This window comes from Candoia aspera, chromosome 4 (genome assembly GCF_035149785.1).
Source record: "Candoia aspera isolate rCanAsp1 chromosome 4, rCanAsp1.hap2, whole genome shotgun sequence".
NCBI lineage: Eukaryota > Metazoa > Chordata > Lepidosauria > Squamata > Boidae > Candoia > Candoia aspera.
This window is the reverse complement of record NC_086156.1, coordinates 141556-161765: the sequence shown is the minus strand read 5'-3', so window position 1 is coordinate 161765 and position 20210 is coordinate 141556. Positions and strand designations below refer to the sequence as shown.

Sequence of the window (20210 nt, the reverse complement as noted above, 5' to 3'; positions counted from 1 at the left end):
TGATTTGCCTCCCCGCCCGGCTCAGCCAGGACGGAGAGCGGGAGTTCCGTCGCCTCGCCTCGCCTCGCCTCGCCGGTAGCTGGGCGGCCAGACAGTCCTGAGGGATGAGGCCCGGAAGCGACGAAGGGAGGGGCGCGACGGCGGGCGGGCGGGCGGCCAGGCGGGCGGGCAGTCCTTGTGTGTCCGAGGAAGGACGGGCAGACGGAGTGCCCGGTTAGGCAGCGGCCAGGCGCGGCGCTCGCTGCGCGGCCGCCGGTGCCTCCTCTTCCCCTGGCCTTGCCCGCCAGCGGCCGCGGCAACTGCCAGGCCCGGGGGATTGCACGCCGCCGGCCCCTCCTCTACCCGAGGCGCTCCCCGGCTCCTCGCGCGCGGCTTATCAGCGGAGGAATTTGGCCGCTGCCGTGGGCCGTCGCGGGAGCCCTGCCGGGGCCCCTTCCCCGCTCGGCCGGCGGCGCTGTTAGAAGTGCGAGCGGAGCGCCCAGCAGGGCTCGGCGGGAGCGAGTGGGAGAAACGGCAGAAGAGGAAACGGGGAAGAAAGAAAGGCGGCCAGGGACGCGAGCGCGAGCCAGGCGGGGAGGCGGAGCGGAGCGACCCCGATGGCCGCGGAGGAAGTCACTGGGGGCGCGCGGAAGGCGACGAAAAGCAAACTTTTCGAGTTTCTGGTCCATGGGGTGGTGAGTGGGGAAAGTTATGGACTCGTGCGGCGCGGCGCAGCGCAGGGAGGCGGCCTGGTTCGGAGCGGGAGGAGAGAGCAGCACGGCCGGGAGGGGGAGGGGGAGGGTCGCCGCCCCTCCCCCCAACATGTGCTTGGACGCGGGCCTGGCCCCGGGAGCAGGTGCGTCGCCGCCGGGGCGCGCCGAGGGGGTTCCGCCTGCCCCTCCCCCGGCTGAGCGCGCCGGTCTGGTTCCTCACCGGGGAGGCGGTGCGGTGGGTGACGTTTCCCGCTTCGCTGTTCGGTCTCGGCCGCGCCGGGGTTGCCGGGCGCTAGGCAAGCACTTTCTAGCAGGGGCAGACGGGGAGCGCTGGAAGATGCTGGGCGGAGAAGAGGCCGACGTAGTTAGAGCGAACTCTCCAGGGACCCTCCACTGAGGGCGCAGCGGAGAAGTAGAGCAGCGCCCTTCCTCGCGCAGTCTCCCAGAGGGCTGACTTTTCAGCCCCGGCCTGGCTGCTGAGTGGTCCCTGCCTAGTGCTGCTCCCTGAGCCCACTTGGCCCCACCGAGGCTTTCCTTTCTTTCCCAGGCCGGTCCGGTCTGTGCCACAACTGGGCCCAGACTCTCCTGCAGCCGCCAAGGGGCACTGTGTGGGGGCAAGGAGATGGGGAGTCTGGAATCCATCCCTGGTGTGTCACGATCTTTCTTTCAGGGAGGGTGCAGAGGAGCCTGTGGGGGGAGCTGGTTGGCACTGGGATGTGGACATTTTCTCTTGGCGGCTGGCCAGCAATCTAGCCACAGAGTACAGCAGCTGGTCAGTTCTGAAGACTGCCTGAAGTTCTGGAGGGTTTGTGGAGACTCACCCCCACTCCCCATGGCGTGGGCCAGCCTCTAGGCAGAGACTATTCTAATAATAGAGGGCACCTTAACGGAAGTGGAATGTGCAGGCCTCCATGCCTTGGCACAGTTCTGGGTTTGCCTTGGACCAAGTGGAAGATGAGTGCTCCTTGCCCACCCTGTTCCAGCTTTCCCGCAGGGCCATCCCTCTTTGCTGGGCTGTAGCCAGGTCTGGTGGACTGCCGCATCCCCAGCCGGGCCCAAGCTGGCAGTGGCCCTCCCTGGAGCATCGTGGGCCTTGGTGCTACAGTTCCTGAAGCCCTTCTTGGGCAAGGAGGCCCTGTAGAGGGAGGGTCTTCTATTGGATGGTACTCAGAGAGGTTAAATGCAGAGAACCTAAGTGTGCGGCATTAACACTATCAAATTAAACATACCCAAAGGGAACCCTCTGTTGCTTGGCCCTCTGAGTGGGACTCCCTTTAACCTTGCTAAGTTTGGCTGGAGCACCTCCAGAAACCACCTGAAGTGAATTTTATGAGCTGAAAGGGATGCGTGTGGAAATATAACTTCCCTAGGTAGTTGGTCCAGAGTTGCTATTGCATCCTTTTGTCCTCTGCCCTTTGATGGAGTTGGAGTTACTCTTTCCCTCCCTGATGCTTCATGCTTGGAGTCCCAGGTTCCCTGTCACAAACACGCTCTGGCAGAGCATCTGGCTCCTTTAAGAGTCGTTACTCATTTTTACCAAAAATGAAAGAGGAGGAGCTCCAATGGTAGTTTCTGAGACTCCATCCCTGCCTAAAAGTTGCAGTTGGCACTGAGTTCATGCCAATATTCTATGCATCGTGCCTGGGTAAAATTGCTTCTTGGCTCTCTCTGGTATTGTCATCTTAACATGGGACAGTTGAGGAGGAGGGGGAGGAACTATTAGAAAGTACATAGTAGACACTTTAGCTGGTGGCATTGCTTGCTTGATACACTTCCCAGAGGATAGGTTCTTAGTGCCCCCCACCCCCCCTTAAAGGAGGAGAGACGGGAGAAGAAAACAGCCAGATGCATGGAAAAGTGGGCCAAGAAGACGTCCACTCTAGGAGCTTGATGGGGAAGTGCCCTAACAAGCAGGGAAGAATGGAAATGCCTCGAGGACTTCTGGCCAGCCAAGAAACTCTGGGCTGGAGAGCCTATCTCAGGGTCCACATGACAGCTTTGAAGCCTGAGCTTCCTGGCTTGTGTCTGCCAGCTGCAAACACCTGTTATCATAGCAATTACTCCCAAACCATAAAGGTAATGCTACAATGCCAGGAATAATATTAAAAACACATCCTGGTCAATACAGACCAAGGTTTCACAAATAATTTCTGTTGTAACCTGGTGGCATTTTGTAGGTCCATGACATAGGATGCGGCATCTCTCCTCAGACCTGCAACCCCTTTACGTACCAAGGCTGAGGATATCAAAAGTACTCCTTGGTTGACAGTGAGAAACCAGGGCTTTTTACCTGATCTGCCAGGGCAGTTCTTACATTCTGTGACCTCTCATGCTTTATCCGTGTCATTTCTAAAGATGCCGGGTAACAAATCTGGCCAAAGGTAGATGCTTGGGGTAGCCTGCTTGCCACTGCTCCCCCAGCTGATGAGTGGGCTGTAGGTCCTTCCATCAACCACGTGGAAGTCAAGCGACCGTGGACTTACCTAGTCCATATTTTACCTCCTTGCCAATAAAGATAGCAGCTGACCTTGCTAAAGCTGTGCTAAAATCATGACACGCTATAGCACCAGCCATCCTCTGACCTGCCTGCCCTTAAAAAAACAGAAGATAGGATTGATCTGACATGGCTTATTCTTGGGAAGCCTTTTCTGGCTCTCTGATCACAATCTTTGTTCTCTAAGGTTCGCGACCAGAGATTCAAACCATTGTTGGTGTCTAATAATTTGTTTCCAGCTGATGGGTAGGTCTTCTTTTTTCACCTTTGGAAAGTGCTGCATCCAGTTTCATGAAACATACTTTGCTTGGTCTCTAGAATGTTTGCCAAGTATAGCCAGAGGGTGGAAATGACCCTTCCACCTCCAGGTACGATCTTAGAAAGCTGTTGGGCAAGCGGATGTTTCCAAGCCACTTCTTGGGGCTGCAGTTCACGTTTCTTTCACCCCCTTTTGCCTGATCAAGAGAGGCTGCTGTTAGGCAGAAGACTGAGCCCAAACATTTCCTTCTGTTGCCTGCTAAGGCTTCCATTTCTTTTTTCCTGCAGAAGAGTCACCCCACTTGCTGATTCTTTTTCTTGCTTAAAAAAGTGCTCCTCTTACCCCAAAGGAAGAGCTGACTTGGGGCTCCCCCCGTCATAGAATCATAGACTTCTTGAGCTGGCCATTGAGTCCAGTCCCCTCCCTAATCGGGCCAGGGATCCAAATCAAGGCACAGTGAGGGAGGACTGTCCAGGCCTTGCTTGACCATGTCCAGGGAGGGGAGCCACCTGGCTGCCTGCCTGCCTCTTGGGGTTAGAGGTCCCACTGTCAAACTGCTCTTACTGTTTGGGAATTTTTCTAATGTACAGTCAGAAACTGCTTTCCAGTAACTTAACCCATCATTCCAGTTCCTACACTCTGGAATGATGGCCAGGAAGTGAAAAACACAGGGCAGAACATGGTTTGCCCTCTCCCTCCACTGCTGCCTGGCATTTGTCTGATGTCCTGCACCCCCTGGGGTGGCCGCCCTCCTTTCCAGCTGGGTGCTCTTCTTCCTTTGAAGTTGTGGCAGGAGGCGTCCCCTTTCTCCTCAGCTCGTCAGCACTCCAAACCCTGAGTGAGACATCCACAAGGGCCTGAACTGCCCCCCTGCAGGCCATCTACTTCTTGGGGCTTGGACCATCCCGCTGCTTTCTCTCTGGCTTCCTCATGCCCGCTTGAAGCCATTTCGGACCTTATACTCAGCACGTGTCTTTTTGGGATTCTGGTTTGGGCTTTCCAAACAAAAGCCCCAAAGGGTCTGTTGGAGGGCACTGCCAATATATCCTCAGAGCAGGGCTGAAACCCAATCCGTGCATCCCCGGGAGGTTTGGAGCAGTCTCTTGATGTGATTGATGGGAGCAGCTGGTCTTCCTGGGAGGGAACCAAGGCTGCAGACGGGCAGCAACAGGCAACCTCAGTGGCAACTGCATGCATGGCCCCAGGGAGGCTGCGAGGGGAAACCTGGGCTGGTTGGTTAGGACGGGTGTCCCCATTGCCAGCAGGCAGGAGGTGTGGGTTGGTAAGGGCAATAGGTGCGCCCTCCAGGAAGAGGGTTTGTGGACTCCCCCACTGCCCTCTCCTGCTCCTTCCACCCGAGTGGTCCCCTGCACAGCCCTCATCCGTGGGGGTGGGTGTGGGTGTTGGTGAGCTCTGGTGTTCAGCTGTTGAGGATGAGGCTTTCTGAGAGCCAAACCGGCCTCGCTCATCAGGTGTGCATGATCCACCTGCCTGCAGGCAGGGTGAATACGCAGGTGTGGGAAGAACAAGGGGTGGGCGAAGGCCACCTGCACCTGCACAGCTTAGGCAGTGGTCCTTTTGAAAATGAAGAAAACACCCCTGGGGTTCTTCTAGGAGAAGGTCCCATAAGGAATCAGGGAGAAGAGGACTAGAAAACCAAGCCGAGCTAGGCGACAGTGGGGTGGCCAGGGCGGAAATAAAGGCCAAAAGCAGGAGACCTGTCCTTGTGGGGCTTGACCTGCTTCTTTGCTTGGGGTCCAGTCCTTCCTCAGGAAAGCTCCCCAAGTCCACCTGACCGTGCAGTTGTCCTGCCAGCTAATTGCCTATCCGTGCCTATCCACTGGGGAGATGGGGGTGGGCGTGGGGAGCAAACTCCTGCCATTTGGGTTGGGCTAGATGCTTTTGTTTGCAGCATCCTAAAGGCCAGGTCAGCTGCTGTCCTCTCAGAGGAAAGCAGAACAAATCAATGAATGAAATCTCACTGCAACCCAGATTTAAAAGAGGCAGTGGCCTTTTTATAGGGCTGCAAGAACCTATCAAAAGAAACATTCTCCATCCCAACCCCAAAAGGACCCCAAATACACAGCTGAGATCTGCTGCTGTGTGTTCCACAACTAAGAACTGACCGTGGGACTGTCCTGCTCTCATGCCTCTGTAGCTCCATCTCTTGACTGAACAGTGGCCAAGTTCACACATCATGCAAATCAGTGGCGGGGAGTTGGAGTGATGTGGGGAGTGCAAGGCTTGGGGGTGCTCAGTCTAGCTAGGGGCTCTGCAGGGAGACCCCCAGCAGCCTAGTGTGCTGACCTGGAGGCTGGGCTCTGGGATGTTGCCCTGTCAGAGCCTTGCCCATGTAACTAGGGGCCTGGCCTGTGTCTGCTGCCCAGTGGTGTGGGCTTTTACTTGGAGTGGGGCTGTAGTGGCTCCCCAGTAGGACCTGGTGCCTCATGCCTGCAGAACCCTAGGAGCAAAGCAGCTGGCGGAGGGCTTGAGATCTTGAGTGGGACCAGATGGACTGCAGTGTTGGTGGTGGGGGCTGTGGTGTTTTGGCTGAGGTGAGTCTGTTGCTGGGGGTTGTATGGATGGTTGGGCCTGGGACAGCAGAACCAGGGAGGGGGTGGGGGAGAAGAGAGGGCAGGTGGTGCTATTGGAACTATGACCGACAAGTTTATTTGCTGGGAATCTGAGGGCAGGCCACAGGAGTGCTGTTGAGGACAATCCCCCTGTCTTGCCCTCAGTACGCACCCTCTGGACTAGCTAACCAGGTTCTTGGTGGCCCTGGACTCTGGCTGTTGCTGTTGAATGCCAGGTCGGGGTGTAATAAGGCTGCCCCATCCATGACTTGATTGTGGAGGAGGGCACTGATCTGGGATGCATTACTGAGACTTGGGTGAGCCCAGAGTGGGTTGTTCCTTTCTGGAAATATGTCCAGTGGGTTTCAGGTTCTGCATCAGCCAAGGCACCAGGGGAGGGGAAGTGAGGTGGCTGTCATTATCCATGAGTCATTGATTACAGGATGCAAGACCCCTGGTTGAAGCTGGTCCTGTGGGAACAGTTGGGATTGCTGCTGCTATCGTTGGTTAAACTACAGGGGACTTTAATTGTCTCCCAGGGACAGTGAGTCTGGGGCAGCTCAGGCTTTCGTGGCTTCTGTGGACCTGTCATAAAGGGCTGAACACGTACGGGGTCACATGTTAGATCTGGTTTATATCTCAGAGTAGCTATGAGGTAATCTGGTGTGGGAGGATATTACCTCGATCCATAGCCATGGACTATGTTTGCTTGCCCTCCAACTTTCTGGCACCACCCGCCCACATAGGGTGACAGGGCCTGTTTGATTGGCCTGCCTCGGGTGTCTGATGGACCCATTGGACCTGTGTCTCTGCACAGGGTGATGCTTAGGGTGATCCATTCCTTGCTACCTACTGGGCCATGGGGAAGAGCATTCACATGTGGTTGAATATGCCTTATCCACTCTGGTGGATGAAGTTGCTTGGATTTTCTTGAAGTTGGACTCCAACTGGGCAGGTCCAGATAAGTTGCTTGGGACACAGACTCATGATGGATCTGGACTGAGATTGTGGACTGCAACTGATTCTGTGACTCCTGAAGAAGGGGGCAAAGTGCATGTTTGGCCACCTGTCTGCTAGAGCCAGGCCCTCCTGGGTTGTTAAAGTGGCCTGGGAGGGGATCCGTCAGGGGGTCCATGTGATGGCCTCTTTAACAATGGGGGTGATCCCCCTGGCCTTGAAAGAGGTGGTGGTGTACCCCCTTCTTATGGATGGACTCCTCTATCCTGGACAGTTACTGTCCAGTCTCCAACCTTCCTGTTGTGGGGAAGGTTGTTGAGAAGGTAGTCAGGCAGCAGTTGCAGAGGGTCTTGGAGGGGGCAGACTATCTGTACCCACTTCAGTCAGGTTTCATGCCAGGGTATAGTAAGGATACAGCCTTGATCATGCTTGCTGATGATCTTTGGTGGGAGCCAGGATTGGGGCAGTGCATCCAGCCTTGTGCTCCTTGACCTCTCAGCAGCTTTTAATACCACTGACCCCAGTATTCTTCTAGACTGGCTATGGGGGTTGAGAGTGAGAGGTACGGTGTTGCAGTGGTTCACCTCCTTCCTCAGTGGCTGGTTCTAGTTGGTGTTGACAGGAGGGGAGAGATCACACCCACAGCCACTCACTTGTGGGGTGCCTCAGGGTTCAGTGCTATCACCCCTTCTGCTTGACATTTACATGAAACATTTGGATGAGGTCATCCATTAGTTTGGGGTTTGCAGTCGTTATGCTGATGGTACCTAACTGTACACCTCAACCCCTGACTGTGTGGGCGATGCTGTCAATGTACTGAGCCAGTGTCTGGAGACTGTTTGGGTCTGGATGGGGAGGAACAGACTTCAGCTCAGTCCTGACAAGACTGAGTGGCTGTGGCCGTCTGGATTGGAGACGTTCTCACCTTTCATCTTGGATGGGGCTGCACCTCCCTGTTCAAGACTAGAGTGCAACTTGGGGGTCCTCTTGGACTCACAGCTACTGCCTAAAGAGCAGGTGTCAGCTGCAGCCAGGAAGGCCTTTGCATGGGTTCATCTTGTGTGCCAGTTGCACCTTTCCTTGACTAGAAGGCCCTTCAGATAGTCAGTCATGCCCTAATTACCTCACAGTTGGACTATTGGAATGCCCTGTACATGGGGCTGCCCTTGAAGACCATCCAGCAAGTACAGCTGGTTCAAAATGCAGTGGCATGAGTAGAAACAGGTGTTTCTTGTTATGCCCATGTGTCATCGCCACTACATAAGCTGCATTGGTTACCAGTTGGCTTCCAGGTGCAATTCAAGGTGTTTGTTGGTACCTATAAACTCCATGGTATAACACCTGGTTATTTGAGGGACTGCCCGTTTCCAGTCCTTTCTGCCATTTAGTGCATTCAGGCAGAGTGGGTGTGGCCCAGGTCCCCTCAGTCAAATGCTGAGTCTTTTTTTCTGAAAGTTGGGGAATGCTGTTTTAGTTTGGGCAGTCATGTTGTTTTAATTGTGTTTTTTAAATTTAATGCAGCCTTTCTCAACCTTTTGACCCTGGAGCAACCCTTGAAATATTTTTCAGGCCTTGGGGAACCCTGCACATTCAGGCTCAAATATAGGCCAGACGTTACAAAATTATTATATTGGTTTCATGTGTAGGACTGTCTATATGCATTAACAGTGTTCTTAAACTAAAAATAAAGAATGAAACTTGCCTCTTTAATGTGAAGTTGCCTGAATTTGAAATATTCTGTAAATAACTCATGATCCCCCAGGGAACCCCTAGTGACCTCTTGCGGAACCCTAGGATTCCATAGAACCCTAGTTGAGAAACCCTAATTTAATGTATTGGATATGCTGTAAGCCACCCAGAGTCTTTCTGGTGTTAGGTGCTTTAACAAATCTAATGAATAGATGAAAGAGCAGGGCATTATCACCCTCTGTGTGACCATCTTCAGGCATTGAGGAGGCCCACTGTATTCTTCCGTCAGTGTTTTTTCCTGAATGGTAAGCATTCTCAAACATTCCCAATTCATCCTCATTGCTGTTCTTCAAATCTGTTCCCCAGTTTCAGAGAAGACCTTTCTTAAAATGTGATTCCAAGAAAGAGATACAGTATTCAAAGTGGAGTCTGACCAATGCAAAATGAAGTGGACCAGTTACTTTGTATGCTTTATGCACTATGCTTCTGTTGATGCATCTTAAAATTGCATCTGCCCTTTTTGCAGCCACATACACTGCTGGTTCATATTCAGTTTTCAATTACCATTCCAAACACTAGTAATAGTGTTTTCAAAACAGTATTACCAACCCAGTTGTCTGTCATCCTATACCTGTGCAGGTGTTTTCCACTTTCTAAGTAAAGAGGTTTGCAGTTGTCTCTGTTAAATTTCAAACAAGCAAAAATGGGGAAGTTATGTTGGGCGGGTTGTGAACAGATCAGATTTTTGCTCTTCAGCTGAGCAAAATGTATGAGTGTGAGAAAGATGATTTTATATTTGTTCATTTAACGGTGTATAAATAAGTTTGAATTATGGAATGTTTTGCACAAATATGAAGATGAAGTTGGCTGCTCAGTGCAGTAAATCAGTATACGATGGAAGTAAAGCCGCATGAGAAAAAAAAGGATTGTGTAGGAAATGGCTCAGCCTTGATCAGGAAATAACCCAAAGAGTGCATGATGCCCCTTGATTATTTAATGTATTTATGGACAAAGGCTTAAGGAATGCTTCAGTTAAGGTTAGAAGCATGTTGCTCAGTAGTGTGAATTAACATGTACCTTGTATGCAGACGATGCTCTATTGTTGATTCAGAACCCAAATAATTTGCAATGAACATTAGATAGATATAAAGGGGGAAAAATTAGAGGAAATAGCAGGTCTCTTGGTAGAAGGTTTATTAAAGATTGGGAAATGGATGGAGAAATGCTAAGATGTGCAGAAGCTGATAGGGTATTGGGCAGTTTGTGGTCTGTTGGGAGGAATCAATTTGGAAGAAGCAAAAATGGCTGTATTTAAAAATAGGTTTCTGCCCACTTTTTTACATGGAAATGAGAGTTATGTATGTTAAGAGGCAGATGAATACAGTAGGAATGGATTACTTAATAAATGCATGTGGTAAGACAAAAAGAGTCAGGATCAAGAATGTATGGATGCTGAGTGAATATGGGTCGAATACAAGAATCAGAGGTGGTTTGGTGATTTAGAAAGAATGGATGAGGACTGGCTTGCACAGCAGATGGAGGAAGGAAGAGTGAATGGAATGGAAGACTGAAAGTTGTGCTTGGGTGGAGACGATGAGACCCTGAAAAAGGAAACAGCTGGGAAGCTGAAAGAATTAACTATGAAGCAGTGGGTGGACATGATGGGAGCGAGGGCAGAGACAACAGCAAATGGTTTGGGGTTAGAGTTCCTTTACTTTTTCTCTGGCCCATGATTTCTTTGGCATAATATTTCTTACCCATTTTCTGTGCTTTTTAAACCCTGAAAGGAAACAGCTCAATTGGTATGTATATGTGCGTGTCAGAGGAGCATACTGTTCTATGGATCTAAATTCAAAAAGATGCTTTGGAGCAGTGCCCATTGCACCTGTCAGCACCCTCTTAAAGCAGCTGCAAGGTCCCAGGGAGGTGCATGTTTGAATGAAGGAAATGCCCATGGTGTGCCCACTCCCACTCCCAACAGTGCCTCCTTAATTTCAACATGCATTTTCCTGGGGTTGCTTGGCTGCCTTGTGAGCCCAAGAACAGGTGGCACAGCTTCTTGGAGGAGGCACTGAGAATACCTTTTTGGCTTTGGGTCCTGTGCACTGCACAGCCCTAAGATGCAGTATAAGTTTTATTTGGTGGTTTTCATACCATTCCTCTAATCTGTAAGGATCCAAGTCATTAATAAAAATGTTGATGAATGGAACGGCCGGGACTGAACGCTGTCTGGATCAAACCATTGGTAAACGTTATTTGAGTTGGCAGCCTACTCCCTTGCATGGTATCCTGTCCATAGTTAACTGTCTTGCTAATCTGGGAGGAATGGGGTGTTTTGTTAAATACTTTGCTAAAAGGAAGATAAAGGATGTCTCTAGCAGTTCTTGACAAATTCAGGGTGGCTTTGGGTAATTACCGCATTGTTTTCAAGGTGCTTACAAATGAAGTGCTTCATGATCTCCTCTAGAATTTTTCCAAGGGTGATGTCAAATGGACTGGTCCATAGTTCCTGGATCCTTCTTGTTGGGGCAGGAGCTTCTCCGGGGTTTCATCTATTCTCTGAAACATAATAATGATTTTGCCAGATTGCTGTCAGTAGCCCAGGAGGCAATTCCTCTGGCCCTGAGGATTTAAGTTCTTTCAGAACAAGAAGGTATTTCCTGACCATGTGTCTGTTGTCCTCCTGTTTCAGTACTGTGTCTTCAGCCTCCTTTCACAACTGCCTGAGCCAAAGTAGGAGTTCAGTTCTGCCTTTCTCTTGTTCCTCGTTAGCACTGAGCAGATGGCCCATTTTCCTCTCTTCCTTTTTTAATGGACGTGTCTAAGGAAACCCTTTTATTGTCCTTGGCATCCTTGGCAAACTCTGGTCAGGACCTGGAGCTTTCCTGGCATGCGGCCCCTTTTTCCCACCTGGTCTTTTTTCCAGCCCCCGGGATATGTCCTTTTGTTTTCATGCCTTAATCAAGCTTCCTATGCCCCCATGGCATTCCTAGACAGTCCTTTTCCTCATGGCATTTTGAGAAGCAATGGCAGATTCACAAAAAAGGGATGGCCCAAGAGTTCCTGCTGTCGGTCTCCATCTTTTGCTGGTGAAGGAAAAGGGTCGCAGTATTGTTGCTTCTAAGCTGTCAAATCTTCAGCCCCACATGGTCTGTTGTCTTCCCCGCTTGCTTGTGGGCCTTCTCTCGCAGCAAAAGGCCCTCCTTCTTTGGCCCTTGGTTAGAGGGGGTGAACTTTGGGGGCATCATGGAATTTTGGCAGCATTTGTGGGCATCTCACAAAATGGCTGCCACAGAGAAAGATTTGTGTTCCCAAAATGGCTGCCAGAGACCACTTAGGCACAAGGCAAGCTAATGAAATTCCTCCCTGCTCTTTCAAATTCTAGGATGTTATCTGTTACCTCCGGTGATCTTTTCCTTTTTTCTGGCAAGGTGGGTGCATTTTCAAAGAAAGCACTGAGCTGCAGCCATGCACCATTTTCTTTTCCAAGAACATCCATTATGGAATCTAGAATAATCCTTTGATAAGCTATTGATGCTGAAGGCTGGTTCTTTGCTTGCACCATGCCAGCTTCTGAGCTTCCCATTTTTGAACATTATAAATGTTTACCAAAAGTCTGGAGAGACACTAACGGGCTTTCTGCGGGCCCACTGGTGCCCTCTCTGCCTAGTCCTGGCCAATGTTCTCTTGTGGGGTGGCACTTGCCCATCCCCCTGTTGGTTTTCTCCTCTGGTTGGCTGCTAGTGCTGCTCTGCAGATGACCATGGTTAGCATTATTACTCAGACCTCTGCCCTTTAGAAGGATGGTCTCTGCTCCAGGGAGGGTCTGCTTGGTAACGGTCAGGGTACAGGAGGAAAGGGAAGGCTGGGGACTAAGCAGGAGCAACAGTTTAGTTTCATACATTTACACTTCTTATATTTTTGCAGTAGGACATCAATATTCCCCACAAGTCCTACCCCTCATCCTTGTGGCAGAATGCTACTGGGTGTGATGGGGTTTGAGGATGTGAAGAAGAAGAGACAGGCAGGTCATGGCAGCTGGCTTGGGTCTGGAGGAGATGGCATTGCCTGGAGGGTGGTGGCTTGCCTTGGGAGAAGCTACAGTCTCTCGGGCCACTGTAGGGAAGGATGCCAAAGAGTCTTGTTGGGTGGTGGCAGGAGGGAGGGGGTGCTGAGGAAGCCCTTGGCTGGGAATGGGATGGAGGTGGAGAGCTTGTGGAAGACCCACAAACAGATTCTGTTGATGAAAAATGGTCACGGTTGTGTATCACAATCTGTGCATCTTGGATTTGGCCTTCTGCCCTTCAGGTGCTAAGACGGTTGGTTCAGGAGCCTTCTGCCAGGCCTCCCCTCCTGAATGCTTAATGACTGAAGGGCAGCACAGACTTTCAGGACCCAGGTTGTGGAGACAGACTGTGAGCAGGCTAGCTGAAGGGCTGCCTCACTGGCCGGGCCAGGCAGGCATCTGGACAGCAGAAAGCAAACCGGGAGGCGGGGAAGCTACTTTCCACTGCCTTCGCCAACATGCTTTCACTTTTCCAAAGGAAGCCCTTCCTTCCTTCCTTCCTTCCTTCCTTCCTTCCTTCCTTCCTTCCTTCCTTCCTTCCTTCCTTCCTTCCTTCCTTCCTTCCTTCCTTCCTTCCTTCCTTCCTCCTTTTTTGTTTTTTCGTTTTGGAGAAGCTTATTGGATTTCCAAGGGCATTCTTGTAAATCTTCCTGAAGCTGGAGGTTTGCTTTACAACATGCAAATTTCCACCTTCGGTGTATCCTTAAAATATTAGGAAGTGGGGTAAATGACCCAAAGTAATCTCCCTCTGAGCAGGGGGTCACTGAAATTGGCCAGAGATGGCCCAGTCCAGGCACCTCTTCTGAGAAGGGGGCTCTAGCTGGCCAAAAGAGGCATCGCAATGTCCTCCTCGCTCCATTCCATATTGTGAGAAGCTTCAGTGGGAAGGGAGCTCCTGGCAAAGAAGGGGGGACGGTTCCCACCCCCGCCAAATTTCTCCCAGTACATTACAGTGTTCTTTTGCTCCTGCAAGTCCCTGCTAGTAGCAGTGATGGCCCCTCCCCAGAATGTGTCCAGGTTCTGCCCTGGTGCCAGGTGGCCTGTAGGGGTGGCTGGGAGCTCAGCTTGATGAGGACCAATTTCCTGCTGTAGCACAAACTGTCTGCCAAGCTGCAGCAAGTGAGATTTGAGCTCCCCTTGGGAGACCATCCACATTCCTTTCGTTTTCAATTAGTTTATCCTGCCCCCCCAATTAATTTCCATTCAGATTTAATTTCCATTCAGATTTCCCCAACCAGTTTCCCTTAATTCACTGTGCAGATCTCCCCAAATGGAATTTTGCTTTAGTTGGGTAATTAATTCCCCCCAGACCTCCCTGGTAGAAACTCATTTCCCACTCACAGCCCAATTAATTTCACCCTCTGCTCTCATCCCAGAGAGCGGCCTCTCATTCTCCCCCTCACCAGAGCTGGGGACTAGCTCTCTGCACCAAGCTCTGGGCCTCCCTTGCTCCAGCACAAAGATGACAAAAAAGATGCTGACATTGGAAAACACCATCAACATCTGCCTGCCACCAGTGCCAAGGAGCCCACCTGCCCACAATTTCTCTCCAACATGTAGAGCCAGTGATGATTTTTTCCCCACTGCCCTTCAGAGCGTTGGGCATCCCAATTCATCCCTGGCTATGCCCGTGGACTGGCTTGGCTTTGGGTGGTTTTGCAGCCCTTGAGCCCTTAGGGCTTAAACACAGCCCCACAGCTAGCTAGCTGGCTTGCTTGCTTTCTTGCTTCTATTGAATCCCAGGAGGACGCATCTGCCACAGAGCACAGGGTGTCCAGCAGGGTCCCTTCAAATGCCCTGGTTTCCCTGGTAGAAATGTCTGTGTGAAAAACACAGGATCTCATTGGGAAGGACATTTGGAACCTCTGCATCCAGTAAAGGAAACTCTCTAGAGGAGCATTTCTGAATGGGCCACCACCGCCTCAGTCCTTCAGACCTCCGCAACTGTAGCATCTGAGGGCACAGAAAGGATCTAAGTTAAAAGACTTGTGTGCATGTGTGTGCGTGCCCAGCATCTCTGCCAGCTGGAAGGGCTCTGCTGGGTGAGTAGAGGCCCAAGGTTCTGGCCTCCCAGGCAACCCTGGTGCTGGGAGAGGCTTCCTTGACTGACTTCTCAGGAGGAGTCAGTTGTAGCAAAGAAGTGGCAGGCCCCCGGTTCAAGGCATGATGTCCGCCTTTCTCCTTGGGTCAGGACAGTTCATGCTCCCAGGGCCTGCTGCAGTAGCCCTATGCGTGCCACTTCCCTTGGTCCCGAGCCCGATGCTCCCCTTTGCCTGGCTGCCTTGCACCCACTGATGCCTCGCTCTTCTTCTTCCCCCATCCAGCGTCCTGGGATGCCATCGGGTGCTCGCATGCCCCACCAGGGGACCCCGATGGGTCCCCCAGGCCCACCCTATGTCGGAAGCCCCTCTGTACGCCCTGGGATGCCGCAGGCGGTGATGGAGCCCACACGCAAGCGGGCGGCCCCCCAGCAGCAGCCGCCGCAGCAGCAACAGCAGCAGCAGCAGCAACAGCAACAGCAGCAGCAACAGCAACAGCAGCAGCAGCAGCAGCAGCAGGGAGCTGCGACGCAGAATCGGTCCCGGAGGTGAGCATGCAGCCACAGATGTGGCTGGCACAAGGAAGGCCTGGCTTCTCCTCTGCTCAGGACCAAGGGTTTGCTGGGGGCCAGCCATGTCACGTTGCTGCACTTAGCTGCAACCTGGCCAGCCTCCTCACCATTTGAGGATGCCCGTGGCCCTTTCCTCCTGGCCAAGCTGCCTCTTCCCCCTGCCCTGTCATGGCCAGTGGGGACAGATGTGCTCTGTCCAGAGGGCTGTTCAGGGCCACGTGGGAGCCCTTCCTCTTCCCGGGCCAGTTCTCCACTGCTTGGCCTGGAGGGAGGGTCTGGCAGAGGAGCGCAGCCTTTGCAAGCCTCAACTGGAGGACGGGATGCCCCCATCCAGGACAGCTGTCCTCTCCTGCCCGGCATGCAGCTTAGGGATGGCTGTGCATGGAGCACTGAGGAGGACAGGGGCACCTGCTGAGCCAACCAGACCCGTGAACACTGCCCCGGCAATCACGCCAGGTGTGGCTTGAAGAGGGTTGCATGATCCTGCCCTCTGCGATGAATCACTGGTGGCTGTGTGCCGGACAGGACCCAGAAGTAGCTGGGGGTGTTTTGCCCCACCAGTTTCCCTGGGCTGCAGCTTCTGTGGGTTATGAGCTTGCGAAAGAGCCAATGGGACCTATGGGGAGCTTGTCCTTGGCCATGTCTCTGGGATTCTGAGCATGAGCATGCGTGGTGGGAGAGGAAGATGCCAAGAGGAACCCCGGAGGCTCTCCTTACCCCTGGGGCCCTGTGTGGTGGCTGCTCCAGCTCCAGCCTCAGGCCTGGAGGTTGAAGCCAGGGGAGGCCCTCCTCCGAGGCCATGCTTGGCAGCGGGGGCTTGCTCCTCTGATTACTAGTCGCGATGGGAATCTGCTTTTTATTTTCTCTCACACCGTACAGCGCCAAGAGGCGAAAAATGGCAGACAAAATTCTCCCTCAAAGGGTGAGTGGCTCTTTCCTTTTGTGTTTCTTCTGCTTAGGTGGGTCCTAAGGAGCTCAGGTAGAAGATGGGGAGGAGGGGGAGGAACTGCCAAGACTGTGGCTACCATCTCTCCCTCACCCACCCGGGTGCAGTTGTGATAATGCAGCTTCCCTCCTCTGAAAGCCCCCTTTCTCGAAGGGGTGAGGGTGACCCTTCCTTCCCTGCTGGAAGCCTGGGCAGCCCCCAGCCAGGTTGCAGCCCCTCAGTGGGCGACTGGGCCTGGGCCAGAGCAGCCTGCCCCTTTCCCAGTGGGCAGCTTGGCTGGTGAGCAGAAGCAGGCAGAAGAGGAGGGCGGAAGGTCCTCTGCGGAGATCTGGGCAGGGAGGAGGGCTCCCCCTTGGACTCTGCTGGGCCATGGAACCGTGGTTCCAGTTTGCTTCAGAGTTGGTGCACATCTGTTTTTGTGCTCCAGACGATGCCTGGGCCTCTGGAATGGACACAGTGGCAGGTTTGAGGTCAGGCATGTCCTGGGCTATTTCCCTGCAGAAAAGTAGTCTCTCTGGCGAGGGTGGGTGGGGTGGCAGAGGTCAGCAAGACAAAAGCCAGACTCCCTCTTTGTGTTGAATTCAGCGCTACAGACCCACAAACCATGCCTCGGCACACAGCATGGGTTAGGCCTAGAAGGCTGCTGGATACCTGCTTCCCCAGTCCTTCTCCTGGGGACCCCAGCAGTGGGCCACCCAACCCAGTGCTGCTTTGCCGTGGTTAGAAGCAATTTTCCGGACCTTCAGGGAGCCTCTTCCTGTCTGGCTCTCTCCCCACCCCCACCTTGGCGATCCCAGGGGCTGAGTCTGGGAGCTTTTCCAAAGAAGGGGGTGGGGTTGTGCCCACTCGTGTGGCAGCAGTGCTCTGCTTCCTCCCCAGATCCGAGAGCTGGTACCGGAGTCTCAGGCCTACATGGACCTCCTGGCGTTTGAGCGTAAGCTGGACCAGACCATCATGCGAAAGCGAGTGGACATCCAGGAGGCCCTGAAGAGGCCCATGAAGGTGGGAACGCTGGCCCGTGCCACCTAGGGCTGGAGTGGCAGAGGTGGATCAGCCTTCCTTCTTCCACCAGGGAAGCGTCTCCCCCCTCTCCCCTTCCCCCCTGCTTCCACCCTCACTGAACGAGTCCCTCTTTTCTGGAGAGCAAGCGGCCCCACTGCTCTTCTAGGGGCTTCTAACCCTCCCTGTCCAATTTTGTTGGAGACCCTAAGCCTGGGAGCACCCCTTCGTTGATGCTCTCCTGCCATCAACCTTGCCTGGCTGGCCCTGGAGCCCTCAGGGGCTCTGTCACGGGGGCCAGGCCTGGGCACCGCAGCAGCCGCAGAGGGGCCAGGGAAGCGGTTCCTGTCTTGAGCAGGTGGCCCCCGGGAGCAGCCCCTCACTGGCCCTAACTGGAGTCTCCTGGCCCAACAGCAAAAGCGGAAGCTGCGCCTCTACATATCCAACACCTTCAACCCCGCCAAGTCAGACGCTGATGATTCAGACGGCAGCATTGCCTCGTGGGAACTGCGTGTGGAGGGGAAGCTGCTTGATGATGTATGCCGGGGCCAGCCAGCTCCTCCCTGTGGCTGGCTGGAGGGGGTGCTTTGCTGGGCAAGCCAGATGTCCCCAGAGGTGGCAGCTGGCGGGGCGGGGCAGCGCAGAGGAGGTGCTCCACCAGGGCAGAGGCCTCTGCGCGTGCTGCGTGACTGATGGGAGGGACGTGGGGCGGACCAGGGCCGGCAGGGCCCTCTTGGGGCTCTCATCAGCCTGGGTGGGAAGAGGGCCATGGCCACGGCCATGGCTCCTCCTCTCCTGATGGAGCTGTGTCCCCCGACTCCACAGCTCAGCAAACAGAAGCGGAAGTTCTCCTCCTTCTTCAAGAGTTTGGTCATTGAGCTGGACAAGGACCTCTACGGGCCAGACAATCACCTGGTCGAGGTAAGGGGCTTGCGCTCCCCCCCCCATCAGAAGAGGAGCTGCCCTCCTTCTTCCCTCTCCCCATCCTCAGTGTGCCATACCTTTCCATGTTTGGCAGGGATCCCCGCTCCCCCCAAAACCCACGGTGGCATGGCTGCTGGTGAGAGCAGTGCTGCCCTTTCCTTACCCTCGCTCGTTTGGGAAGCGATTCCTCTGTCGCTGCCCGTCCCCTGAGAGACCACGCAGAGGGCCTGGCCCACTCTGCCCTCTCCTGGCTCCGCGTCTGCCTGCGGCAGCTCCCCCATAGCCCTCATCCCCAGCAGGACTCACCTCTGCCTTTCTCAGAAGGCACGAATGGCAGCGGCTGCGTCCCCCCAGTTGCTGAGGCAAGCGCCCCCTTCCCTGTTGTCTTCCTAAGCATAAGGTGGCCCCCCATTCTTTTTGTGGAAAAATGGTCTTCCTTCCTCTCCACCACCGCTCTTCTCTGCAATGGTGCAATGGCGTGGACAAGACCAGGTCAGGTAGGAGGCCCGGAGAGGGTTCCTCTTCACAGGAACCCTCTCTGCCTCTTGCGCTACAGCAAAAGCCCACGACTGCACGTGTGGCCAGAGAGCCGGATGAGGAGAAGCAGGGGCCAGAGTCACCAAGGATGCCACCGCAGAGGTGGCAGGACGGGGTTCTGCCCCAACCCTCCAATGTCCCTACCCAAGTGCACAGAGTGGGGGCCCTGTGGATACCTGGGTAGGGAGGAAAGGGCCTCTGGGCTCCCTTGGGTGCTCTGCGCTGTTCAGCACTTTTGTCAGTGCCTTGGGCGATGGGTTGAGGAGATGGTTATCTGGTTTATGGATGGGGCTAATGCTTCAGAGGAGAGAGAAGATGCAGAAAGATCTGACTGCTGTATGAGCTGTCAGCCAGTGCAACAGATTGTGGCGGGATGCGACGAGTTCTCTAGAGATTTTCAAACAGAGGCTGATGGTCATTTGTCAGAGATGATCTAGTGGATCTTGCACTGGGCATGGGATTGGACTAGATGCCCTCTAACGTACCTCCTGTATCCTAGGACAATGTATGTAATGCTCTGAACAAACCACAAATAGGACTTGCTTTGGCAGGATCTCAAAAGAGACGACGTATGCCTTTTAGCTTACTACGGATTACAGGAAGATGACAAGTGGGGTCCTCGTGCACAGTCTGAAGAATGAGTAAAGGCTGAAATTAGGCAGAATTTGCTAGCTTTAATGGAGAAGTGACTTCGATGTAGCACCATAAAGAAAAAAAAAAAGCACCACAATTACTAGTTAGGCTGCCCTGAGATAGAATTCTGCAGACCCAGATGCTTCAGTCTTCCTGCATTTTCCCTCTTTTCCAGGAAATTGGAAACTGTAATCTGAGGCTGAGGGGCATGACTAGCCTCACGCTCTTTCCAGCCCCCATTTTGCACTTCTGCATCCCCCCCTGCCTTTTTTTTCTTTTTTCCAGTCGAGCTGGGGTAACTGGGCTCTGTAAGTGACCAAGGGCTGGACATGCCTCAGGAATGTGGATTCTGTGCCTGGGGCTGGCTGGCTGGGAATGCCAGAGCTTGAAGCCTACCATTAATAACAGGAATATTGGAAGGCTATATTTAGAAAGCAATCCTCATAGAAAATTAGGACAGGCCATATAATAGAAAATGTTCAACGTCTGGTTTGGCTAATGGCTTTTCTTTCAGGCATGAATAAAGGATATTGCCAGAGAATGTTGATCCATAGCTCTTGTAACAATTTGACCGACATTCCTAACAGCATGTATCCTCCTACTCAATCTGCCTTTGGCCACATCCACCCAACCTCTTTGGGTGGGAGGGGAAGATGCCAACAGCTGTGATTTTCTTGCTAGTGCAAATAGGGAAGCGCAGAGGAAGTTTGCCCTACCTTGGAAAGATCTTCTTTGGGTCATTTGTAATATCATTTTCACTGGTGGAGTTCACGACAGTATGCATTTTGGGGCCTTGTGGCTTTGACCAGAGTGCTGAGGCTTGTGCAGAT

General features: G+C 53.2%; 1 protein-coding gene across 2 annotated transcripts in view; it reads left to right on the top strand.

Annotated features, from left to right (window-relative positions):
* The first annotated feature begins 207 nt into the window (after window positions 1–207).
* The window catches only part of SMARCD3 (SWI/SNF related, matrix associated, actin dependent regulator of chromatin, subfamily d, member 3), a 39615-nt gene continuing 19612 nt past the window's right edge, over window positions 208–20210 (top strand). The window contains exons 1-6 of one of the 2 annotated variants that reach the window (XM_063303150.1): window positions 208–674; window positions 15055–15317; window positions 16221–16263; window positions 17167–17289; window positions 17701–17823; window positions 18112–18207. In XM_063303150.1, coding sequence (XP_063159220.1) covers window positions 597–674; window positions 15055–15317; window positions 16221–16263; window positions 17167–17289; window positions 17701–17823; window positions 18112–18207 — 726 coding nt within the window. In that variant the 5' untranslated portion in view covers window positions 208–596. Of the gene's footprint in view, window positions 675–14737; window positions 15318–16220; window positions 16264–17166; window positions 17290–17700; window positions 17824–18111; window positions 18208–20210 lie in introns of those variants that run through there. The other variant, XM_063303148.1, reaches the window with a different exon arrangement.